This window comes from Balaenoptera musculus, chromosome 17 (assembly GCF_009873245.2).
Source record: "Balaenoptera musculus isolate JJ_BM4_2016_0621 chromosome 17, mBalMus1.pri.v3, whole genome shotgun sequence".
Taxonomy (NCBI): Eukaryota; Metazoa; Chordata; class Mammalia; order Artiodactyla; family Balaenopteridae; genus Balaenoptera; species Balaenoptera musculus.
Genome location: NC_045801.1, coordinates 34,377,668 through 34,404,790, shown reverse-complemented (window position 1 = coordinate 34,404,790; position 27,123 = coordinate 34,377,668). Strand labels below are relative to the sequence as shown.

The 27,123-nt window shown below is 45.7% G+C and overlaps 1 protein-coding gene and 1 pseudogene across 1 annotated transcript; both read right to left on the bottom strand.

Moving 5' to 3' along the window:
* Positions 1 to 685: 685 nt before the first annotated feature.
* Positions 686 to 1,062, bottom strand: LOC118883712 (annotated as a pseudogene).
* Positions 1,063 to 20,319: 19,257 nt separating this feature from the next.
* On the bottom strand, positions 20,320 to 26,877 carry KLF10 (Kruppel like factor 10). The gene is made up of 4 exons (XM_036830504.1): positions 26,697 to 26,877; positions 23,258 to 23,491; positions 22,239 to 23,151; positions 20,320 to 21,932 (listed from the first exon to the last, which is right to left on the bottom strand). Exons 1-4 carry the CDS (start codon positions 26,730 to 26,732, stop codon positions 21,673 to 21,675), a joined length of 1,443 nt encoding a protein of 480 aa, XP_036686399.1. The 5' UTR covers positions 26,733 to 26,877; the 3' UTR covers positions 20,320 to 21,672.
* Between the last annotated feature and the right edge of the window lie 246 nt (positions 26,878 to 27,123).

The window sequence follows — 27,123 nt, the reverse complement described above, 5'->3', positions numbered from 1 at the left end:
GCGCTGGTCACAAATTCGGATCTCTTCTCTGAAGCTAGCAAATCAACTGAAATAACTGGGTTTTAAAAAAGTTTTAAAATGAAGCCTGAATTAATTTAAGAACCATGCTCTTGACACATTTTCCTTTCAGAATTTACATAAAACACTTTTTCACTCTAATAGCCCAGGTTTTTTTCCTCACATAGCCCACCATGTAGCTGCAGAGAGACTGTTCTGCCTCAAGATGTAAACATAGGGAAAAAAAAATTAACGGCATCTGCATAATATTCTCTCTACACACTGCTGTTGGATGGAAAATAGAAAATTTAAAAAAGAAAGAAAGAAAGGAAGGAAGGAAGGAAGGAAGGAAGGAAGGAAGGAAGGAAGGAAGGAAGGAAGGAAGGATGGAAGGAAGGATGGAAGAAAAAGAAAGAAAGAAAGAAAGAAAGAAAGAAAGAAAGAAAGAAAGAAAGAAAGAAAGAAAGAAAGAAAGAAAGAAAGAAAGGAAGGAAGGAAGGAGGAAGGAAGGAAGAAAGAAAGAAAGAAAGATAGAAAGGAAGGAAGAAAGGTTCCATTATAGATTCTCACAACCTCTTGTTCCACAGTTCATGAATCTTACACTGATGCTAAGGTGACAATGTATGTAAGCAGACTTTTGTTTTCAGTGAAGAAGACCTGGGAAAAAGATGGATTTATCTCTTTTTCTTCAAGAGTTATCAGATGGTACATGCTCCCCAAAGCCCTCACTTTCTCGAACTAGAGCACTTTCTAGGATCACACGGCCTTCCTTGTAACACTGGGTGTCTTCAGTGGCAAACTCATAGATCCATCCCAGTTTGCTATTGCAGTTTTTGCAGCTCACATCTCGAACCATGTGGCGGCCAGTGAGCATGACCCAGTCTTGAACTTCACTGTACTGCAGGTTAACTACCTTGTTAAAAGTTAGTTAAAAAGAAATGCTCTGCCAGTGGCGCCTGTGAATCAAGTGGAGATGAGTTCTGAGTGGTTGGTCGGGATTGTATCGCAGTTTGCATAGGAAAACAGACGGGTACCACCGATATGATCAAGGAAAATCCTGCCCATTTTTATAGTTGAAGTTCTAACAACCCTGAGCAGCTGCGAGATCCAAGGCCACCAGCGGCTCTTCGGTCCTCGGCTGAGATGAAGCCTCAAAGCCATTGTTACTTTCATGAGTGGCAAGCTGCAAAGAGATGCGTTGCATTGGTTATAATAAAATTTCTGCCAGAAGACGCTCTGTGTAAGGCTCCATTCATGTGAAAACTCCTGCCCACGCCAGAGAAGATGCCTGAATGCTATGGCGTTGTCAGCGACAAGTGGAGAAGAGAAACCTCTGCAGACAGAGGTCACCAAGTTTTCATTATCTTTGAACTTCCTAAATTTTTTCTGACCCCCAACATCATCATCATCTAAATAAAAGTTGACTCACCCAACACTTCTTTTTTTTAACATATATATATATATATATTCTTTTTCATATTCTTTTCCATTATGATTTGTCACAGAATATTGAATATAGTTCCCTGTGCTATACAGTAGGATCTTGTTGTTTATCCATTCTACACACAATAGTTTGCCTCTGTTAATCCCAAACTCCCATTCCTTTCCTCCCCTCCCCACTACCTTGGCAACCACAAGTCTGTTCTCTATGTCTGTGAGTCTGTTTTTTTTCGTAGATACATTGATTTGCATTGTATTTTAGATTCCACATATACGTGCTATCATATGGTATTTGTCTTTCTCTTTCTGACTTACTTCACTTAGTATGAAAATCTCTAGGTCCATCCATGTTGCTGCAAATGGCATTATTTCATTCTTTTTTTATGGCTGAGTAGTATTCCATTGTACATATGCACCCCATCTTCTTTATCCATTCCTCTGTCAATGGACATTTAGGTTGTTTCCATGTCTTGGCTATTGTGAATCGTGCTGCTGTGAGCATAGAGGTGCATGTATCTTTTCAAATTATAGTTTTGTCTGGGTAAATGCCTAAGTGTGGGATTGCTGGATCGTGTGGCAACTCTATTTTTAGTTTTTTGAGGAAACTCCATATTGTTTTCCATAGTTCACCCAACACTTCTTAACAACAACAACAACAAAATGATTAAGCCTGGGGGGTTGGGCTAAACCGGGAAGGTGCATTTCTTCTGATTTCTAACATCATCACCATTTCAATGAAAGTTAGCCCAGCAAACACCTCTCCAAAGAAATGCTTAAGCTTGGGGGTGGAGAGTGGGGAGAGAGGGATTAAAATGAAAGGAATTGTAGAGAAAGAAAGGAGTGTTCATGGTGCATCCAGCCCAGCAGAATCCATTCACTGGCTGACTGATGACAGAAGAGCTCTATTTTCTCTTAAGATCTTTTGAATGCGAAACATTATTTTGTATAATTTTTCGCAAAATTCCATTATAACAAATAACTGGAATATCCCATTGGACTTAAGGTGGCATGTTAGCTCTGGAAGGACAGTGGAAAGGGGCTACGTGCTCTGTGTCTGCTTCTGAGGGAGCCGATGCTAAGAGCAACGTTGATGGAATAAAATGCCACCATGTCTTATATTGTAAGCCTGCAATCAAACCAAAGTAACTAGAAGAGAAAAAACAATAGGCTAACAGTAATTCACTTACAACCTCTCTTTTTTCCTTTCATAAAGTTTTTTTTCTCATCACTGAGTTTTCTCCCTTTTCGTCCTTACCCCTCCACAGGACTATGTTGAAAATAAATTTAAGCAGGATTCACATTCTATTTTCAGAATCTCCAGATGTTTTCAACAAGGTAGTACAAACTGATAAAATGCTAGTACTAAGTGTTTCAAAAGGAAAGGTCATGTGAAGAAAAATTGTACAGTATTTCCCCAACTCTTAGATGCTCTTACTTTGGACAACAAAGGGAAGAAGGGAGGGGTAACCTCTGTTAAAACCCTACTATGTGTCAGACACCTGTGCTGACTGCTTTATAGGCATTGTGTTATTTCATTTTCATGAAAACTCTGCAAGGTAGAGATTGTTATTCCTTTTCATTAATGAAGAGCCTGATACCCAAAGGTGATGAAAATCACAAGGTCATAGGGGATGGAGCTGGGTTTAAACCCAAGTCTACATGGTTTCAAAGACTTTACTTCTCCATTGTATCATTATACACCCAAGAGAATGAGTAAGTCTGTGACCAGCATATCCAGACATCTCATGGGTATGTTTTATTCCTATAAAGAATGAAGGGATTTGGCCTGGAGGCAGGGAGACTAACCAGGGGACAACGACAGTAATTTAGGAGAGAAGAAATGCCTTGAATAAACAGCTCTTTATAACAAGTGAGACACAGTATCTTCTGAGACAGATTTTTATCCTGAAAGTGAAAGCCAATCCACTGGAAAAAAGAGAGGAAGACAACAGGTGAAGGGCCTTTTTGTCATGAACTGTGTGAAAAGCTAGTGGTGACGGGAGCCTACATGCATTTTGTGAACAAGAAGAAGGTGTAAAGCACTCCAGGACCCACCCATGGGGCCCCAGCCAGATAGAGGTCTGGATACATGTAGACAATTCCTGGAAAACTCCAAGGAGAACACTCAAGAGGTACCTAAGAGACAGTGTTTGGAGAAATCAAACATCTCAGGGCCTCCTGGATTTACTAAGCTCCAACACAAACCCACCACTCTCTGCCTTTTTGTCCTGACGAGGCACACTTAAGAGATCATGTCACCTCACGTATGTGTACATAGTGTTTAAAAGGTAAAAATAGTGCTGGGAAGGCTAGAAGTAAAGCCACCTCTTTCTCTCCTACTGAGGGAAGCAGCTTAAAACTCCAGAGAATTCTAGAGAATGCAAGGACGTTATTATGAAGATAACCTTGATTCTGCTCTGATTTATTAATATCACTGCAAGTATTGCAAATCATTGGCAGGTGTTGATACTTTATTATTAATAACAAGTACCTGTGACTCCTGTCACTTCTGTTTATGATGCCCCTCATTGTGAGGCATCTCACTCTACTTATGTTTCTTCCTTCCTTCCTTCCTTCCTTTCTTTTCTTTCTCTTTCTTTCTTTCTTTCTTTCTTTCTTTCTTTCTTTCTTTCTTTCTTTCTTTTTCTTTCTTTCTTTCTTTCTTTCTTTCTCTCTCTCTCTCTTTCTCTCTTTCTCTCTTTCTTTCTTTTTCTTCTTCTTTCCCATGCCATGAGGCATGTTAGTTCCCAGACCAGGGATTGAACCTGTGCCCCCTGCAGTGGAAACGAATATACGCAATTTTAACTACTCACCTCCAACATGTTTACTTCCAAATGGAAAAATCCTTTCTTTATGTGAATAAAGGTGACCATGGAGGCCCAGAGTGTTCTCTTTCAGGAAACTTGTGAAGAGAAGACAGAGAAACGCATGGTGCAAACCATACATTCGGTTTGATTCCAAAAGATTCAGATGCAGATGAGAATAAATATTCCACCATTAACCTATTTTTTTCTCTGCGATTATTCCTTATAGTCAGTATAATCTAAAGGTTTTCACTCATTATGGTGGACTCCAATCATCTGATGATGGGAAGAATCAAAGCCTCTATTTCCTGGAATACTACATAAAACTTCTCTGGAAACATAATATCTCTGCTTCCTACTAACTGGAATGTGGTATTTTAAAGTCAGAAGTCCACATGCATATCAAGAAACCTTATCATACAAGACAATTTTTAATCCAAACCTGTAAAAGCAGGATCTCCTTAAGACAAACCAAGGGTTCAAGCAAAATACCATGTTGCTACCAGAGACCTGGAGAGAAACAGGAAGTCTTTTAAGTACAATGAAAAAACAACTCACAAACCTCAGAGCAACTATTTTAAAGAAATATTTAGAAGCTCTAGGAAAGCGCTTGTCTCCTGCTGGGAAGCTCACTGGACCCCATCAGCTCCTGCTCCAAATAAATAATGCTGGGATTGTGTCTGGAAGAATAAACATGAGACTGAGCGCTCACAGGAACGGTATAGGTTTGATGTCTGAGTGTTTTCACACAGTAACACGTGAGTGAGCAGACATTTGGTTCCATTCTACGCAAACTCTTCTCATCAGACCATTCAAAACTGCCCAGGAGGGCTTCCCTGGTGGCGCAGTGGTTGAGAATCTGCCTGCTAATGCAGGGGACATGGGTTCGAGCCCTGGTCTGGGAAGATCCCACATGCCGCGGAGCAACTGGGCCCGTGAGCCACAACTACTGAGCCTGCGCATCTGGAGCCTGTGCTCCGCAACAAGAGAGGCGGCGATAGTGAGAGGCCCGCGCACCGCGATGAAGAGTGGCCCCCGCTCGCCGCAACTAGAGAAAGCTCTCGCACAGAAACGAAGACCCAACACAGCCAAAAATAAATAAACAAATAAATAAATAATAATTAAAGGTGCTAATAATTAAAACAAAAACAAAAACTGCCCAGGATTCAACAGCCACTCCTACCATGGACAGATGCTTCCTTTTATGGAATGCTCAGAGGAAATCACCTGGTTCTGATGCGGTTTGAGTCTGATCCTGTGAAACCATCAGAACTTCCCATCAGAGACAAATGAGGAGATTCTGGCCTTTATTGGTATGCGTGATGAACACAGGTGTCCTGGCTGTACTTGCCAACCCGCCTTCTATTTGTATCCATCTCCCTACATGTGAGCACCTTTGACCTACTCTGAGCTCAGACCCCTGATCTGTTAGAGTGACTCTGTCAGTCTTTCTTTAAAAATGGACAGGCAACAAAATGAATTTAACCTAGAAGCAGCAGATCAGCAAGGGAAATGAAAACATCAGAAGTTATCTAATCACAGCCACAGCCATTCAGGGCTCTGTCTTATCTGCTGGGTAATAAAAATGGGATGTTCCTAAACTTGAAGGGCATCCAATCAAATAAGTAAAGTTGTTGCTTACCTCTGGCTCTTGAGGGGATTTCTATGTAGTTTAACCCGTGTATACTAACTACAAAACATTGGCATGGGTTTGAAACACCTATGTTCTGGGAAAGTTCTTTTTGGCAGGGGGCAGGGGTGTGCAGGGGGAAGTTTGTCTTGACAGAAAGCAAAAAGTAAAACACAAACGTCTTTGAGAACAGGGATTGTTAAGAGGGCAGTAGAAAAAAGGAATGAGGAGAAAAGAATATCTCCTCTGAAGTTAAGGTAGCTTTTCCAAAAAAGTAGGGTTTAGTCTCAGTTTAAGAACACTTTTAAAAAGCTTGGACAGCTCAAAAGTGCTGTTTAGGGAACTGAAAACCAAGTGAGCCAAGAACAACATTTCTTTAAAAAAATCCTGGCAAAGCAGCAAGAGGATAAAGAGTTGGTTTTGCATAGTTTTGGAGACACGATAATGAAGCAGAGGCATCTTCTCCCCAAAGGCACTGAAATCCTAGGGCATCAATGGGTCAGTTGCAGGGAGAGAGGGGAGCGGGGGGTGTGAGGGGTATTTCTCTCTCAAAGTCTCCCAGGGCACTCACCTCTCTCTGCTCCACCCTACTACACCATTCACCCTTCCTCCCTCCTGGAACCCCAGGGGGCAGCACTTCTTAAGAGCCCCCAGGGACCATCACTGCAGCCCAGATTCTTCCCAGAGCCTGGCAAGTTCTGGGAGCAGAAGCTGGGCTTGCAAGGCCATGGCAGGTGTGGTGGGACCTGGAAGGATTAGTAAGTATATATTTGGTTCTGCCAAAGGGAGAGTCATTCCTCCCCCTCGAAGCCTGAGCTTCCTGGTCCTGGACAAGGACCCTTCCCCATGGGGGAGAAACTGGTAGCTCTTCCCCAAACCAGTTTTCTAGTCATCCTGGGCACAACCAGATGACATTTTCCAGCGTAATTAGGCCATGTGACTACTTTCTGGAAAGTGGGCATGAGAAGGGTACCATACCCAGGTATGTCCCTGTAGTGGAATGCAGTGTCCCCAGAATTCATGTCCATCCAGAACCTCAGAATGTAATTAAAAGAAAACTTTTTCTATGCCCACAGAATACTTTTGATACCAAATGTGTGTGGGATGGTGGTTCTCAAACCAACAGATTCTCCAGTTCTCAGTGGACACCAACTGGGTGTCCTCCAAGTTAACTCAATTCTAATACTAACTACCTGGAATGAGCACAGACGCCACAGCTTAAGGGCTCAGTCCCACAAGACTGTCCCCCACTTCAGATACCAGTTGCAAGTCCCAGGTTGTCACCTGTACTTCTGACCAATCAGCTATAAATTGGGAGTTTCCATGACCCCCTCCTCAGGTTTGAGAATTTGTTAGAACTGCTCACAGAACTTACTTATATTTACTGGTTTACTGTAAAGGATGTAATAAAGGATACAGGTGAACAGCCAGATGAAGTGGTACATAGGTTGAGGTCTGGATGGTCCCAAGTGCAGGAGCTTTTGCCCCCATGGAGCTGGAGTGCAACACCCTCCCAGCACACGGATGTGTTCACCAACCCGGGAGCTCTCCAAACCCTGTATTTTAGGGATTTTTATGGAGACTTCGTCATGTAGGCATGGTCCATTATCACCTCATCTCCAGTGCCTCTCCCCTACCCAGAGGAATGGGGATGGGACTGAAAACTCCAAGCTTCTAATCATGACTTGGACTTTCTGGTGACCAGCCCCCATTCTGAGTCATCCAGTTGCCCAACAAGAGTCACCTCATTAGAACAAACGATGCTCCTGTCACCCAGGAAATTCCTAGAGATTTGGGAGCTCTGTGTCAGGAACTGGGGGCAGAGACCAAATATATATATTTCTTATGTCACAGTGACCTTATTTGGAAGAAACATCTTTACAGATGTAATTAAGGCAAGGATCTTGAGATGAGATCCTCCTGGATTAGAGTGAGTCCTAAATCTAATGACAAGTATCCTTGTAAGCACAGGAGAAGACAGACAGACACACAGGGGAGAAGGGTGTGTGAACACAGGCAGAGATTGAAGTGATGCCTCTGTAAGTCAAGGAATGCTAAGGATCGGTAGACGCCCCCCGAAACTAGGAGAGGGGCGTGGAAAAGATTTTTCTGCAGAGCTTCCGGAAGGAATCAGCTCTGCTGACACCCTGATTTTGGATTTCAGGTCTCCAGAACTGTGAGAGAATACATTTTTGTTCTTTTAAGCCGCCCAGGTTGTGGTAATTTGTTACAGCAGCTCTAGGATAAGCTCCTCCCACGTACAATTTTCCTGCTCTTTCCCCGTCAGGCTGGCTGGCGTGAAGACAATTGCTCGGGTCATCTGGCTGAGGCCAAAGGAGCCTCAAGATGGAATGAGCCTAGATTCCTGAATCGCTGCTCAGAAGGAGAGGGAACACCTGTGGGGCAGAGGCCACGTTAACTGTGGTAAACCTCTGTTTTCTGGGTTTAACTGTTACAGCGGCTGGCCAAAACGATCTTCAATACCCCCTGTCCATCGCCACCATCACCACCACGCATAAAACAATAAATTGACATGCTGGTTTGCACAGCAGTCCTGCGGAATTTATCATTCTAGTCTCTCACTGAACACGCTGATAAGTCCTGTTGTCAGAACTGGGAAGCTGAGAATCAGACCCTGTCCCTCCAGATAAACAAAACAAAACAAAACTGGGGGCCAGGGGCCCAGCCTGCACTCTGCCAGCACCTTGCGGGTACCCCCATCAGCGCTGTCTCTCCTGGTTGCACCAGTAGAGGCCTGGAGCAGGAAGGATACGTAAACCCAGGGCGAGCTCCCCATTTCTGCCCCTCCTGGGCGGAAGCACACAACGTGTGGCTGGGAGGCGTCCTCCACTCCAAGAGGAGACCCCTTGCCCGCTGTGGGGCTGGGTAGGGAAAGTGGCGGCAGGCTGGCCCGGAGGGCAGGAGAGGAAGCATGAAGCCAGGGAGGATGGGCCCGGAGCTGGAGTATCCGAGAGGCAGGCTGGTCTCCACTGCCCAGGGCTCCAGCTGCCTCAGCTCTTGTCACCATGCACAGCATAAGTGGCCCTCTCTAGGGAGACTGGCCAGGTAGACTTGATCTGTGGTGGTGTGACAAGGCCCCAGCCCATCCCAGCACTGAGCTCCTTGGAGGCAGGAATGCATTCTGTGGACACTCTGCCCCTGGCCTCTGTAGATCGTGGGAGCTGTGGTGGTGGATGATTCTGGAACAGGAGGCTAAGGTCAGATTGTGAAATGCCCTGGATGCCATGAGACGTTTGGGCCCCGCCCTGTGGACAGTGGGGTGACTCTCAGTAGTGGGTTTTAAGATCTGCATTTTAGAATATTATCCCTGGGAACGGTGCCTGCACAGAGTAAGACCACAATAAACACTTGTGTGTAGCCAAAGGAAAGCAAAATTCAATATTAATGCTTATCACGTAACATGTTTCAGTCTCTCTCTCTTACACACACACGTGTCCCCGCCCCTGTCCGACCCTAAAAGCCAGGACATTATATGGATGTCTGGTTTCCAATGGGCTCCCTAGACAGCGGGCTGGATGCAGCGTTCTGCTGCCGGAGAATCCGCCAGTGAAGACAGAGCTCACAGGTAAGGATTGAAGTGCCCCCTCTGCTGCCGGAAAAAGGTTACTGCAACCACACAGATAAGGCCACATCATCCTCAGTTTGTGCTCCATGAATGTAGGTACCCGCCTGTGGGCAGGGGTGCCAGCCAGGGGCACTGCCTACCAGCTAATGTGGGGGAGGTTTCAGCCCAGTGACGTTTCCCTGGAATCCAGGTGTGGGGCTCCCACCCCCCAAGCCTGCTATCTATTTTACTTCCTTTCCTTCCTTCTCTTTTCTGGCCCTGAGAATGTTCTTGGAAGCCTGTGGTCCAGAGAAGTCTTGGAGGGTCATTTGTGCCAGCAATAAATCCCTCTGTTCATGCAGGGAAGTCGAGGGAGAATCCTGGGTAGTTCACTGGGTTGAGCCCATTCCTACTGGCCCAGCCCAAAGATCTGCCCAGGGAGTGAGACAAAAATAGCATCAGATACTGTCCCTGCCCAGAGAGGTGAGAGTTCCCAGAGAAGGTGACAATGGGTTATGGGTCAACGCGACAACAGGTCAGGACAGGATTTAGGTAGGGCCTGAGAAACTTAGGACAGTGGACCATCAGGAAATAGAGAGACTGGCCGGGAGGGCAGAGAAGCCTGAGAAAACGTAATGGAAAGGATGGGGCTCCAGGTAAGCATCTTAAGAACGGGTGGCAGCCAAGCTGCCCATGGTCCAACTAGAGGAGGGGTCAGAATGGGCCAAGTGGGGACAAAGATCCACCCAACAGAAACCCAGAATGCCTCAAATTCCAACTCCTTCCCCTGGCCGAGGCTCAGACTCTGGCCCCATCCACCTTTCCCGACCTTCTGCCGCCCTCTCTGCAGGCCTTACAGGCCTCATTCCTACCTCTGCTCTGCCTCGGTTGCTCTGCTGGCTCCCCTCCATCCTCTGACACCCTCTGGGAGGGACCCTCTCCCGCCGCCTGGCTGGGCCTTCAGACTAAGTGTGTGCCAGCAGTGTCCACACCTCAACTTCCGCTCCTAAGGCAGTCCATCCTCAGGTGAGCAGTTCTTCAGGGCCTTTTCTCCAGGCAGATCAAAAGGAGAAGGGGACTTTGATGAGCCCGGTTCCTGGAAATAAACACGGAGGACAGGGATTCAAACGGCCCCCAGGGACTACCCTGGGAGCGGACACGGGGCTGGAGTCAGGAGCATGGGGCAGGAAAACCAGTAACAGATCTCACTGGTAACTGCCACAAACCACTCCAGGATACTAAGCATGCCAGGAGGTAATTTTTTTTTTTTTAAGATTTTTTTGATGCGGACCATTTTTAAAGTCTTTATTGAATTTGTTGCAATATTGCTTCTGTTTTATGTTTTGATTTTTTGGCCAAGAGGCATGTGGGATCTTAGCTCCCTGACCAGGGATCGAACTCACTCCCCCTGTATTGGAAGGCGAAGTCTTAACCACTGGACCGCCAGGGAAGTCCCAGGAGGTCACGTTTTATCAATCAAATCCAATCTATCAAGCTTCTTACCGAGGTGGGGAAAAGCCTGAAGTCAATGCTTTTGGAGGCTCCCTTCACTCATTCTGTTCAAGAAACCTTGGCACTTAGTTCAGACGAAAACAGATGAGCCATCTATGTGATGCCTATGCTGAGTGCTGGTCAGCGAACTCAGCAGTTGCTCCTGGAGGGTCCCAGTTCCTCCAAGGGGACACCCCCCCACACACCCTAGAAACTTTGGCCCATTGGCCTCAAGCATCAAAACTCCAGTTTGGGGCCTGTCTTTCCCAGCAATCCCACAACCTCGACCATCCCAAGACAAAATAGCACATCATCACTTAATGGGCTTAGAAGTTCCATACTGGCAACCAGCCAACATAAAGGGTTTATAGTCCTGTGAATTAGATGTCGAAAGTTAAAAATCAGGACATTGGTTACAGAAATCTAGATTTCCATGGAGAGTGATGATATTATATCACATTGTGAATGTACTTAATGCCACTGAATTGTATACTTAAAATGGTTAAATGGTAAAATTTTATGTATATTTTACCACAATAAAAAAATGTATAAAAGATCTAGATTTCCGGCTTCTTTGAAAAATTAGAATACTGGGCAAAGTACATGAGGAATCTCTTTGTATTATTTCTTAGAATTGTATGTGAATCTATAATTATCTCAAGAAACATTTCGATTAAAAAATGTAAAAAAAACCCAAAAAACTATTCCACAAAATTTTCTTCCCACACAGCAACATTAGCACCTTGACCAACTCTGCTCATTTCCTGTACATGAGACTTGTTTCCTTTATAGGTTCTGCGCAACTCTTCGTGTAGACATTTGGGTTTGAGACCCTGGACTCACTCTTCCAAAAGAATCTTAAGGTTAAAGAAAGTATGGTTTTCAGGGTGGCCGACACACCCTCCCTATGTGTTACCTCCTCCCTGGGGAAGAGAGCATGGATGTCAGGAATGCAGGGATCCAGCAGCCTTCCTTGGATCCCTGACTGCTCCGTGGGCTCAGGTCTTTCCTTATGTGGGCATCCATCGGCTGCTCACTAGTCAATTGAATGGAAAGCCTGTCCTTTGAGTCTGTCTCAGGAGACAGCAAAGACCAGGAGTCCCAGGCAGCGGTCAGACCAAAACGAGCAGGGATAGAGGGGTGTGGGACGTGCAGGAGAGGAAAGTAGGTGGAGTCCCCAGCGCCCAGAGGCTAGCACTGGGAATCCTGGGGAGGAAACCCAGGTTTGGTAATCGGACCCTGTTCTGGGTTGAATTGTAACCCTCCCCTACACAAACCCAGTTCACATGTCCTAACCCCTAGTACTTGTGAACGTGACCTTATTTGGAAATAGGGTTGTCGGAGAGGTAATAGTTAAGATAGGTCATTCCGGTAGGCCCTATTCCAATATGACTGATGTACTTATAAAAGGGGGAAATTTGGACACAGAGACACACACACAGGGAGAATGCCATGTGATGATGAAGGCAGAAATGGGGAGATGCTTCCATAACCCAAGGAACGCCAAAGATGGCCAGCAAACCACCAGAAGCGAGGGGAGAGGCCTGGAACTGAGTCTCCTTCACAGCCTTCGTTAGGAACCAGTCCTGCCAACACCTTGACCTCAGACATCTGGTCTCCAGAACTGTGAGACAATACACTTCTGTTGTTTCAGCTACCCAGTCCATGGTACTTTGTTACAGCAGCCCTGGCAAACAAATACAGACTAATCCCAAGTAGTTCTGGGATGGGCCCTTCCCCTTTCCTGCCCTGAAATGGACTTTAAAAGTGAACAAGATGGTCTATGTTCAGTGGAGAGGAAAGAGATATTTCTAGACAAGAGAAGTAATGTGAGCAGAAACAGGCATTGACAGGAGGCTATTGCAATGCGGAGGGAGGTGGCAGTTAAGAAAATAATGATAACTAACTTTTCTCCAGCACCTCCTGTGTCAAACATCCTTAAAACAAGTTGGTTTGAGGTAAGTATTAGTATCATGCTCAGCTTACACGTGAGAAAATTGTGGCTCAGAGAAGTTAAACAGTATGCCCAAGATCTGGTAAGAAGGGGAAGCCATGATTTGAACCTAGAATCAGAATAGCTTGTTTGTAAGTTTTCCAAGCAGAGGCAAGAGGAATTGATACCTTAAGGCTCACCCTGATCTTCTAGTTGGCCTGGGATCCCTCTGGTAGTTTAGCCGGGGGCTGGGCTGAGCCTCCTAGGACCAGTCTGACCTGAAGCAGCTCCTGCCTGTGAGCCCCATCCCACACATGGCCACTGGGCAGATTCAGTGTTAAACCAGCCAAACCGGAAGAGAGGATCCAGGGCCAGGGCCAAGTTCTTACACCATGTCTCTCCTGCAGTGACTGGTGGTTGCTGCAGAGGCCACCCAGAGTGCCTGCAACACTGGCCAAGAAACGCAGGGTGGTTTGAGCATGGCCACACTGACACCCGTTGAAAAGGATTTACTTCACAGCTGCCAAAGAAAGCCTGAAAACAAACCCAAACAATCCAAAACATTCATGTTCAGAAAAAACGGTCAAAGACCTCTTTACCCAACCCACAGGCCTAGGGAGAAGAAGTCGGCCAGGTTTAGCTCATCGTATGCGATGGTCAGGGACTCAGCTGTCTTGTCAAACCTTGAAGTCTTTATGATCAAACAGCACAGGTGTCACTCCAAAAACTGCCTATGACATCCTTCATTAGAACCCCCTTTTTGGTCCCTTAAGGCAGAATTCCCAAATAGGTTAATCTTATACCCAGACAGGATCCTTGTGGCTGGGGCATTTGAAATGCAGACAACATCACTCTCATAAACACTTAAATGTCATGTTCATGATGTGCCAGGCATTCCTAGTGCTTTATATATGCCAATTCATTTCATCCCCATACTTAATCCTAACTTGCTTTAAACCACATAGCCAGTAAATGGTGGAACTAGGATCTGAAAACCAACAGTCCAGAGCTCATGCTTTTAACCACCATACCACACTGCCTTCTGAAAATATTTAGGGAAGGAGATCAACATTTTACCCTTTGAGCATTTGTGATATCCTCACCATCAAAACCAGGCATAAGGCAGCTGTTGCCAGCCCCATGCTCTTTCTTTCCTACTCCTTAGAGCCGCTAAGGACAAAATGCTGGGAGATACCTGCCCACCCTTCCCTGATTCCTTCAGAGAAGGATTCCTTCAGATTCTCCCAGAGGATTCTAGCCTCAGTCTTCCTTCCTACACACATGATGCTTCAGGTGAAAGGAGTAGTTTACCCCCATTAAACACTTGTGAATCTCAAAATTAAGGAATTACTTCCAGAAGGTCTAGTGAGTTATCTAAGACAGCATCATCACAGTGGCTCATCACCTTTGCTTGTTTTCCACCAGTGCAACCAGGATGATGGTGGTATGTGAAGGGAGAGGGCTGAGGGGCTTGCTACTCTGTCCAGGTAGACAAGTAGACACCACCAAGCACCTTGCAGCAATGCCTTCTTGTTCAGGATCCAGGACCTGGGACTTGGCTGCTCTTAGTTATGCAAATATAAGACACTCATTGTTATGGGGGAAGAAGTGTCTCAGGTCTTTCGGTCCTTTAAAGTCATCCCCCTTAACATGATATGTAGAAGTGGTCCCTGGAGGGAGGTGAATAAATTCACCTGGAGCAAAGCAGCCTCAGGAAACAAAAGTGATAGTATCAGCCAGTATACCTTTATAAGTCAAGGTTATGCCGCAGCAACAAACAATCCCCCAAATCACAATGTCTTAAAACTACAGAGGTTTAGTTCTTACTCATGCTCCTTGCCATACTCTTTCCAGAGCTAAGGTTGACTAGCTGAAATATTGCTGGTCCCCACAGTAGAGGGAAAGAGAGCTCTAGAGGACTGAACACTGTCAGTTAAATACTCTGGACCAGAAGCGACACATGTCATTTCCATTCCAAGCCACTGACCAGGCTGGACCCCACCCTGCCACAAGGCAGAAGTCCAATGCTACTGTGTGTCTGAAAAGCAGAGAGCCTGAAATATTGGATGAACTACAGGGATGGGGACCAGGTTCCCTTTCTGTTTGAAAATCATTGTGATTTGAACCACACTGACAACGAATAGAATGGATGTGATGAATAGCATAAGGAGGCCTCATGGCTAGGTTATATCCACAACCGGCAAGGCTGACTACAGCCTTGACTAAATTTTCCTGGTTGAACTAAATTTAAATTGGAGATGAGAATATAGAATCCCTTAGAAAAAATCAAATTGAACAAATCTAAACATGGATAACAAAAGACCATCATGATGCCTATTCTGTTCACATTATTGTTGGGATCAGAGAGAGGATTCTGAATCTGATCTACGTCCATTGTCACAAATAATGCTTGCAGGTATGTAATGAAGGAAAACTTTCTTTAGGATAAAGGGTATTCCATGACTAAGAAATACTTGAGTGCACAATTGAAAAATATGTCTCCTGAATGGCTAGGAATCACACACTGCACTGGGCATGATGTCACTGCACTGTGTGACATGCGGTAGGCCTTAAAAGTATTTAGCTCTCATAGGAAATTTACCAGATACTAGAAATAGAAACTTAAGACTAGTTTAGAAAGTACTGCTATAAGTGTATTAAGATGGACCAATATAGACTGACATATGTTGACCAATAGTATGGGCAATACTATTTGTATATATATATAATACATAGGCCATATTATTGTGTCCCTTCAAAATTCATACATTGAAGTCCTAATTCCCAGTACCTCCTCAGAATGTGACTGTACTTGAAAACAGAATCTTTAAAGAGTTAATTAAGGTTAAATGAGGTCATTGGAGTGGGCCCTCATCTAATATGACTGGTGTCCTTAAAAGGAGAGGAGATTAGGACACAGACAGACATAGAGGGAAGACCATGTGAAGACACAAGGAGAAGGGGGCCATCTACAAGCCAAGGAGCAGGACCTCAGAAGAAATCAACCCTGCCAACACGTTGATCTCGGACCTCTAGCCTCCAGAACTGTGAACAATTTTGTGAACGTTTGCAGTTTGACCTTCGTCCCTAACAGGAACCACATTATGACCATTTGTAACTGACATCAGATTGCTAGCCCCACCTCTAGGGGCCTTTTCTGTCTTAATGACTGATCTGAGCGTGATAGTGCAATCCACATCACTGGTATTGGAGTGGTCCACCGAGCATTTGTATGCTTGTTTTTCTCAGTTTTCAGATCTAATTCTACCTTGGGCAGCAAGTCAGATAAGCATTATAATCCCCACTTTATAGATAATGAAATTGAACCATGAAATAGTCAAATTGTTTAGCTCATAATTACAGTCAGTTCAGTGCACAGGCTCCATGACCCCAGAAGTTTCCTTTCCCAAGGCCACACTGTTTTACTTTGTCCCTGGGTAATAAACACTCAATACTTTTTTTGTGTGTGTGTGGCCGCGCTGCCAGGCATGCGGGATCTTAGTTGCCCGACCAGGGATTGAACCCGGGCCCCCTGCAGTGGAAGCTCAGAGTCCTAACCACTGAATCACCAGGGAATTCCCCAGTAAACACTCAACACTGGGACTTCCCTGGTGGTCCAGTGGGTAAGACTCCACTCTCCCAATGCAGGGGGCCCGGGTTTGATCCCTGGTCGGGGAACTAGATCCCGCATGCACGCCACAACTAGGAGTCCACATGCAGCAACTAAGACCGGGCACAGCCTAAATAAATAAATAAATAAATAAATAAATAAATAAAAAACAGAACAAAACAAAAAACACTCAATACTTATCTGTTCAAACTAAAAGGATGCCTTTTGGAAACTGATATTCAAGGTCCAGATAATCTAATCATAGAAATAGAAAACTGCTTCTACCCCAGCCTACCCTACACTTCATGTTATTTCTTAGCTTTTCATTTTCTTCCTTGAATCTCATTCAGATTTTCCCAACCCAAGCAGTGCCTCCAGTGACTAGTGGCTAAACTTAGAATTAAAAATTAAATTATTTCAAGGAAATCAAAGAAAGATAAGGTGTCACTTTCTTATATTTTGGGGTACTCCTCCCCTTTTAGCATCCCACTGCCAAGCTGGTCAAGCAAGTTCAAACTGGGATTGTTGGCATCCATTGAGTAGAGCGCCATGAATTTCTAAATCTCTGTCAAGATTAGGATGCCAACTGGCAGGGGAAGCTTAAAACAGCAGACCTCATTTATGTGGCCCTATTTAGTTTTATTCCTTCCACTGGGGGGAAAAAAATCAGTTGGACATCTCCAGAAGATAGAGCAGTGAGCAAGATGCACAGGGTCCTTATCCTTGGGGAGTTTTACAGACATTAAGCAATTCAGTAAAGGGTAATGATTATTATGATAGCAGAAATGTCAAGGTAAAAGGGCAGGGAAACATTTCCAGCAGACAAAACAGCATATGTGACAGCTCAGAGCTTGGACAGGATGGAGAGAGTAAGGTGGGGGTGGGTTGGGAGATTGGGAGCAGCTGAATGGTGCAGGGTCTTCTAGGTCTGCTTGGGACAATTCAGCAGCCACTGGCCACACCTGAAATGTGGTAAGTCCCAATTGAAAGGTGTTATAAGCATAGGATATATACTGGATTTCAAAGATTAGTACGAAAAAAAGATGTGATGTATCTCATTAACAGTTTTATATTGATTATATGCTGAAATGATAATATTATGGGTTAAATAAAAACATTTAAATTGTTTTTTTGTTTTTACTTTTCTGATGTAGCTCCTAGAAAATTTCAAATTCCTTACGTGGCTCACATTCTATTTCTCTCCGACAGCACTGTTCTAGACCATGTTAGGAAATCTAGACTTCACCTTGAGAGCATTGGGAAGGGTCTGAAGCGTTTTAAACAGGGAAGTGACATGGTCAGATCTGCATTTTCAAAAGACTCTGTGGTAAGGAGAGAGGATGGTGGGGAGATAAGACCCGAGGCAGAGAGACCAGTTATAGGGGCTGCTGCAGTTGTCCAAGTGGGAGAGGGTGGATAAGACAGGGTAGTAGCAACGCAGGTAGAGACAACGTTTTAAAAGTCTGATTACTAATACGAAACAGCTCTCATTCCAGTGAGAAATGATAGGTTGAACTGTATGAAATTTCCATCTTTGTCAATCAAAAATGGTTGAATATTGAAGGAGCTAATAAGGGCTAAAGTTGGAATAGCTGAGTCACGAAATAAGAATAGTACTGTATTATAGCCCAAATAATGACATAAATGTCCATGAGTCCATACTGACATAAAAAATGGAAAAAATAAATAAATGGAGAAGTAACAACTCTTTCTTATAGAAAATTCCAATTAATAAATAATGGAGGAAATAGGAAATCACCATTAGTATATCACAGTAATAACTGCCTCAGGCAAGATCCACTTAAGGATACTAAAATGATTGGGAAAAAGTTGAAATAGGTTATTTGTGTAGTCTTAAAGTATCTCCATCCAAATATTTAATAAAGCAAGAAATAGTCAATTTACAGTGAAAATTCCAGCAGATATCACCACCGTAGCCATGTGATGAAAGTTAACATCTCCCATAATACAGAATGACATCCCATATTCCTTGATATCATGCACTGAGGACATTATCACTCTGTGGTATCTTCCCAATTAATGCACAACCTCAATCTAATCATGAAAAAACATCAGACAAACCCAAACTGAGGTGCAGAAATAACTGACAAGTACTCTTCCAAAGAGATGAGAGAAGACTGAGGCATAACCACAGATTGGAGGAGACTGTGGAGATTGACAACTAAATGCAATTTGAGACCCTGGATTAGGTCCTGTAATAGCAAGAAGACATTAGTAGAAAAACCAGTGAAACCCAAATAAGGTCTGTACTTTAGCTAGTAATATCGTACTGAAGTTAATTTCTTCATTTTCATAAATGTTCTATGGCTATGGAAGATGTTATCAAAAGGGGAAGCTAGATGAAGGGTATATGGTAATTATTTTTGCAACTTTCTCTAAGTCTACAATTATCTAAAAAGAATTAACTGTTGAGAGCTGAATATCAGCAATTTCATATAGTTCAACTTAATATATAAATCAGACAACAACCAAAACTGACATGCTAAAGCTACACTAAAACCACATTATCATAACATGCTACAAATGTACTTGTTTGGGGGACAACTTTTGCATCAAGATCAGAGCCTGCATCAACATTCAACTCATATATAATACTCTACTCAAATGATTTACAAGATTTCTAAGGAAAAGTGTCAGGTGTCAACTAGGACTGGGAAGAACATAGCAATGGGTGGCACAGTTCCACTGGCTTTGTCATTACAAGGGACTGGGCTTTAGAACAGGCAGAGATTACTTCAGCCACCTTCCTTTATTCCCACTTCTGAAGACCTGCCACCATGAGGAACTCTAGGGGTTAGGATGGTCCAGGTCCCAACACAGAAACTACAGAATGGCAAGGTCCCCTCCAGCAGCTGTGCTGTGCTTAGGTGGTGTAAGTTTCCAAGAAAAAGATCAGCAGGTACATGGATGGCTCAGGATGCCTGTCCTACAGCTGGTGCCAAGTGAGCACACTGCCCCTTACCATGGCGCTCAACAGCGAGCCAGACCAGGTCAACTAATAAGCTGGGCACCATGGAAGATGTTCTCTCATGACAAGGTAATCTCAGAGCAAATTAAAATACTAATCTCCAAAATTATATGCCATACACTAAGTAGCATTTACAGCTCCTAGTTCTACTGGCAAGTGACTAGCAAGTATTTCTCTTCAGAGGTGGATTAGCTTTCATGCAGCTTAAGTACTAGTATGTTTATTGCATTTAAGGTATCACTGAATGGTCTGAGTTAATCTAACTTCTAGAAGTAATTTACTCTTTAATAGGTCAGGCTTCTTTTCATTTCACAGCAGTCATTACTGTAATTACTCATGTGGTGTTCCCTTTAACTCAGTGCTACTTAAGGTTTTGCTGAGAGCCAGAGCTATATTTCAACCCCACATCATCACAACATACAAAAATGTTTAAAAATTAAAATGTATTGCTTTCTTAGAACAGGCAGGCTAACACATTATCAGTGAATATATAGGTAGATATCTGGCCTTGCTTTGTGTGTGTGTGTGTGTGTGTGTGCTTTAGATTTTATTTTATTATTTTTTTTTTTGGCTGTGCCACATGGCTTGCAGGGTATTAGTTCCTGGACCAGGGATCAAATCTGGGCCCCTGTCAATGAGAGTGCCAAGTCCTAACCACTGGACCACCAGGGAATTCCCTGGCCTTGCTTTGCATACTCTCTAAATTGATTACTCATGTTAAAGATATACTCCTACAGTTCTAAATTTGAATGAGGCCCTTAGAGAAATTCAGACCATAAGTCTTTGGATAGCACCACAGTGATCACTGTCAAGGTCAGAGTGAGAATGGTTTTCAACAAATACAATCAACCAATTACATATATACCAAAGGAAATTCTTTATTGTAAACAAGATATAAAGTACAACAAAAGAAATATTGTGCAAATTGTAAATCACAAGGATTTTTTTTATTAAAAGAAAATTTTTTGTTTTCCAAGGGTCCAAAGTTTTGATGGCAGAAATCTACACCCAATATAGAGAAAAATGTTAAATGGAAAGACATAGTGACATTTTTCACTATATATTTTAAACAACTGACTTTTGTTTTACCACTGTATATATCATCCACTATACAAAACAGAATATAACAGAAATACTGTTAACAAAAGTGAATGTTCTAATTATTTTTCTATCTACTTCCACATTCCCCCCTAAAAAAACTCCTATAAATTAACAGGACATTTGTCCACTTGTGAATAATGTTCATTCACTTTCTAATTCAATAAAGCACATGTTACATCCTCATAACATAAGGGTACTTTACTGATGACCTAAGCCATCTTTTTGAAGGAGTTATCTAAAATCCTTAATATCCCTTCTTTACAATATGTGTTTTCATCTTCAATTTTTTTTCGAAACAAAGTGCAGTGTATTTTAGAGTCTACGGAAAACACATTGGTATACAATTTTCAAATCTACACAGGGAACTGCAGCCAACTAAGGTTCAAAGCATAATAAAATGCCTAGTTATAGTCATTTGTTAAACTTTTAAAACAAAAACGCAAAAAAACCCCTGAAGCTACACTTCAAAGCAATTAAATTAATGAGGATTCCAATTCTTTGGGACCTCTTCAGCAATATACAGTTGCTCAATTCCAAACGTCAGCAACTAGTGTAAAAATGCTAGTTCTAGATATATTTAACAACTATGTCCACGAAGTTGAATGGAAAGACTAAGAATAGTAAACAAGATAACTCTAGGAAAGGATAATAATATTCGCGATAATACAAATCAATTTTACATCTCCATCTCTGTACCGTAATGTTTACTTTCAGTCTCTACACTCTTGAAACCAGTGCTTTTGAAGAATCACATTGAAAAGTTGGTCTCAAGTATAAATGGTGAAAGTAAAGTAACAAATGTGCACACAAATTCAAAATCTGTGCTACCTGTGGTTGAGCTGACCTCACCTGAAACCTTCAAAAAATATTGAAAGGAATAAAAACTTTCTCATCTCTCTTACGTGGTAAGAAATGAGTCCTGCCACTCTGTGAGCTGCCTGTGGCCGTAGCACTTCTTACCATCTAACCCAGGCTGGGCCTTCTCCCCAGGCCGTGGGGCTTCTGCTTGCAGCCCGCACTGGAGGGCCACAGACTTGCAGTGGAAGCATTTTTGTATCACCACTGGCTTCTGGCTGTGACCAAAGTTAGTCTGATTCTTCGCCATCCGTCTGTCACTGTGTGGGAGCAGGGGTTGGAGGTAGGGTAATGTCATTTAACTTGCTCACTTCCATCTGCCAGTTTGGTAGCTTCTTGGCTGACAGATGGCGCCGGGCATGTTTGGTCAAATGGTCGCTCCTCATGAACCGCCGGTCACACATGGGACAGGCGAATTTCTTCTCACCTGTGTGGGTTCGTCGGTGTCTGGACAGTTCATCTGAACGGGCAAACCTCCTTTCACAACCTTTCCAGCTACAGCTAAAAGGTTTTTCTCCTGAAACAAAAAAAGTCATATTATTATTATTATGCATTTATTAAGTCACTGTAAGTTACATATTAAATCACATTTAAGACTATTAAAGTAACTACCTAGACATTTAAAGAATCATCCTTTGAGAAATTAAAACAAAAACACCTTGATGAAATCTTTTAGAAGAACTTGCACTGGTAAATACCATCCACTGAATTGGCTAATAAGGCAAGTTCTTCCTTAACATGCCTGGTTTACATTTGTGATCATTGCCAAAAAACCTTCATCCAAATTTCTAAAACTTAAATATAAATAAGAAATGGTTGGTACCTGTATGCGTTCTCATGTGGGCCTTCAGATGAGAACTTTTAAAGTACGTCTTGCCACATCCTGGATGGCTACAGATGTGACTTCTTATCCTTGATGAGTCAATCTGAGGAGTGATTTTTGCTGCTGAAGGAGAAAACCCTGGAGCAGGGGCAATGGGAGAGAGTCTGGTGCCATTTGGGCTCACCACTGGAGGCTTTGGGTTCTGAACAACGGGCTGGGGTACAACAAACATGACGGCGCCTTTGGGCACCTGAGTGCCCATGAATACAACAGGTGGGCAGACGGCTGGCGGCTGACTGGGTGGAGTGCTGGGGACGACTGTTGTCACAACTGGGTTGTTTGCAGGGAGGGGAACCATCTGGCAGATGACGGGCATAGGTGGCACTCCCCCTGTTGATACTGCAGGTGGAGAGACTAAGACCGACTTTTGTTGTGGGGACATGGGGACCGGCTGAGATCTACAGATTACTGTCTCTGAGGAAGGCACAGAAAAGTCATAAAGTGCAGCACTTGCTTTCTCTTCAACATCTGCCACTGTGTCTCTCTCACGTTTGGATCTGTTTGGTGACACAGCTGCACAAGGTATGTTTTTTCTTGCAGCCTCAGCATTTAGGTGGGTTCTTCTTCGAAAAGAATTGTCCTGATAGTTAAGGATGCTGGCTGCTTTCACTGGGCAAGATCGGTGGTTACACAGCTGGGCATCAGCTGTATGACGAATCACACTTGTTGCCTGAGCCTTGGGGAGTTTGGGGGCAGGTACTAGGCTCTTCTCCTCTTTGAAAGGTGCAGCAGCAATGTGAGGCTTGGCAGTATCTGACAATGATTTGAAGTGTCCAGTAGATGGCGCTGGTGCCATCAGATTTGACACTTGAGAGGGTTCAAAGTCAGAGGGACTGTAAGGTGGAGTCAAACACTAGAGAAGAGAAATACAGGCAACAGCGTGAAGAATAGTAGAGTTCATTATATAAATTATAAGAAATTCTATCATTTACACTCATCTTTAAAGCAACAATACTTACAAATGCTGGGACTGTATGAAAATCAGGTGTACCAGGAAGCAGATTCTCTTCCTCTGACATATCAGACACTGGAGTAACGGGTCTGCTTTCAATGTATTTCTTAAAATCAGACTTCCAACTGCAGCTCATTGACATAAGTGCTTCTACGGCTTCAAAGTCACTTTTCTCTGCAGTTTTGTTCCAGGAATACATACTCTCTTTTGATCTTTCAGAAATCATTTCCATTCTTTCCTCCTATAAGTACAAAAGATTAAATGCTATAAGCGTATTGTCATCCACATGACACGCAGAGCAATGTGCAATTTTCTTTTTACAATCTGCACAATTGTTCAAAATAAAACTTGAAATAATTTTTCTCATCCCTACTCTGATGGTAATAGTGATAAAAGTCTTCCTCATTCTTCCTCTCACACTTAGGCCTGAATGAACACTGATACCCTTGCAAGGTAAAGAGGAACTTATTACCATTATGAGGACCAAGGCCAAAGGTATCCATGCCCTTGTAATCCAAAAAAGAACTGCCTGGCTTAGAAGAAAAAACATTTTATATTCTTTCCAGAGTAGCCAACTGCAACAGGAGTCAGACAAAATAACTAAGGGAAGGCTCTGCAAAAAAGTCATCTTTTTTCAATACTACAGGTATGGGGACCTGGTGGTCCAGTGGCTAAGGCGACGGGCTCCCAATGCAGGGGGCCCGGTTTGATCTCTGGTCAGGGAACTAGATCCTACATGCATGCCTCAACTAAAGATCCTGCGTGCGGCAACTGCGGCAACTAAGGCCCGGGGCAGCCAAATAATTAAACAAATATTTTTAAAAAATCATTAAAAGAAATACTACAGGTATGGTATGAGATCTTTTCAGATATGAGTTCCTACTAGAAAAAAAAAAGGGCCAAAACTTTCTTTTAAAAAGGCAAAGTATAGTGGACAGAGCTGTGGTCTGTTGATTTGGGTGTGACCTTTGGAAAGAGTAATTTCAACTTCTTCATATTTGTGTTCTCATTCACTGGATCTTATACTTAACACAATGGTTTGCTATGCGTAACTATGACCAGCTAATGCAATAGCACAAAAAAGAGATAATCAGAAAATTTAGTATCCGACTCAAATTTGCAAAAACTCTGATTGTAAGGAATCTTCAGTTGTCAAAATAGAACCTTATTTTAATATTTTAAAGAACTGCTCCTTGATAAAAATAACAGCACATGCTTTGTATTTATTTGAACAACTCCTTCTATCAGGTATTTAATGCTTCATATTAAAGTTCCTTAAACTGAACTAAAAGTTACTACCCTCCATCTCTCCAATTTTCCACTAACGTGATCCCATTCTTTGGTCAAAGCAGAGATTGTGTAAAAATACCGAAGAATAGTCTTTACATGGCAAGATATTAATCTCAACACTTGTTGAAAAAAACGCATAAACCCTTCGTGTTGAAGCCTTAAGAAGCCATCGCTCTTGAAACATCGCTAACAATGCAATTGCATAATCGCGGGCCCTTTATATAAGCTGCAACGGACAGCACATGTTGTGTAAAAGCCTCAAGACGCCAATGCAAAGGAAAAAAGAGAAAAGGCAGGCAGCAGGGAAGGAGAGTGTGAGCTGGGAAGGGCAGGGAGAAGTCAGGAGGGGAGGAAAGGGAGTGGGCCGCGAGAGAGGCAGGAAAGGGAAGCGCGGGCGGAGGCGCGGGCCGGGAAGGCAGACGAGGGGCGGGGGCGGACGGCGGGGGAGATCCTCGCTGGCTGGGACAGACGGATGGGGCCGCCCTAGCCTCAATGAGGCTCGCGGGTGAGTCACTGGGAACATTCCTCGCCGCTCGCACGTCCCCGCGTCCCTGCCCCCGCCATTGGCCAGCAGGCCGGGCGGCCCGGGCTGCGATTGGCTGGGCCGCGAAGGGCGGGGGCGCGGAGGAGGAGAAGGAGGGGGCGAGGCATGTGAACAAAGCGTGATCAGCGGCTGCTCCGGGCGGCGCAGGAAACCTGAACTGGGAATTGCCGCGCCGTCACCTTTCACCTACTTCCTGAGCCCGCGGGCCCCCGCCCTCGCGACGGCCCGGGGGAGGGGCCGCGGGCGCCGCCGCCAACCGCCCGGCAGTGCGCGCCCGAGCCCGCGGGGAGGGGCGGAGCCGCGGGCGCCGGGCTCCAGGAGCGCCCGCCCCTTCCAGCTCCCCGCGAGCCGCCGTTCCCTTAGGAACCGACAGCGGGGCCGGCCCTCGCTCCCGCCCCTGGCGGAGGCCGGGGCTGGGTCACTCAGGGACGAGAAGCTCCCCGGGCGCATCCGCTCCCGGCCCACCCCCGGCCTCCGCCTCAGCTGCCGGAGGAGGAGCCGGGTCCCCGCGGAAACCCGGCCCCCGCCCTCCTCCGGCCGCAGCCCCCGGGGACCCGGCCGAGCCCTCGGCGCTTCCCGCCCACGCCTCCCGCGGGATCTCAGACCACCCTGACTGTCCCCGAAGACGCGCGTCCCCTCCCCGCGGTTTCCGGCAGCACCGGCCCCCGCCAGCTGCGCGTCTCCACGAGTTCCCAGACGTGCAGCCCCAACAGGCCCCGCTCCAGACGCTCGGCTCCACGGCCTGCGGCTCCCGCCCCGACACGCTGCCCCCGCGTCTCGCAGCCCGGTTCCCCCCGCCCACCTTCCCCGCCCCGCTGCTGGGTCCCGCTTCCCACCCTCCCATCTCCTGTCGCCGAGGCGGCTCCCTCCTCCCTCCAAGGCGTCCTCAGAAGGCGGCCACCTGCCCGCTCCCGAGATGGGGAGTCCTCTCCAGCCGTCTTGGGGGGGGCAACGCCCCGGTCTCCCTCGGCGGTCCCGGGCCCACGTGCCATCCCCCGCACCCACGCCGGGCGCCCCTCCCCCAGCCCCCGCTATCTGCTGAGCAGCCCCGTCCTGCAAGCCTCCTTTCAGAGCCCTAAGATGGGAAGCCCCCTCTCCTCTCCAGCGGACACCCCGCCCCTCAAATGCTCCTGGGCAGCCCCCTCCCATGGGCAGCCCCCTCCCACCCTGCGTCGCATTCCTTCTCCAGACGGAGGCATCTCTCCCCGGCGCCAGGTGCAGGGTGGCCCCTTGTCCCCCTCCTCCTTCCACACCTCCTATTCTCACTGACAGGGCAGCAGCCCCCTCCTCACTCTTCCCGCCCCTCCAGTCATCCTCCCCCTCACCTGCTTCAAGTCTCCCAGCGGAGCTGCCCCTTCCCCTCATTACACCTTGAGCAAGACCCTCTCTCTCTTCGTCTCTAGATACCAGCCTGCTTCTCCTGCGCCCCTCCGCGACGCACACGCCCTCACTAATGCCCAGTCTGCAGGCGGGAAGCCCCTTCCTCTCCCACGACTCCGCTGCAGCCTCAGTCCTCAGGCGAGGCTGATGTCAGGGGCTCGGGGTTCGCGCCCCGGAGTCCCCTCAGACTCAGGGAGGCAGAGTAGGGCAGGGGCATCCCCAGGTCACTTACTGCAGCCTGCTGGAGAGAAGCGCCGAAGTTGAGCATGGTTGGCTGCCTGGCCGCCGGCGGCGAGCTGACTGACTGCTAGGCTGCTTGGCTGCCTGGCCACAGACGGGCGCCCGGAGACACTCGACGTCACTCCCGCCACCGCCGCGCTCCGCGCCGTCTGCCCCCTCCCCATTCAGGTAGCCGCTCCGCCTGCCCCACGCCGCGGGCGGGGGTGGGGGCGGAGCCTGCCGCCGGCCAATCAGCGACAAAGGTGTGTGAGGCGCCGGCCAATGGGCTCGCGGGGCCACGCGTGATCAGCGGCTGCCCGGCAGCGTGAAGCTTGTGTCAGTGGAGCGTGTACACAATCTCCGGCAGCGTGTTCCCTCGGCCCAGCCCGAGGGAACTCCCGCCGCCACCTGACTCAGTGACACCGCCCCTACCCCTCACC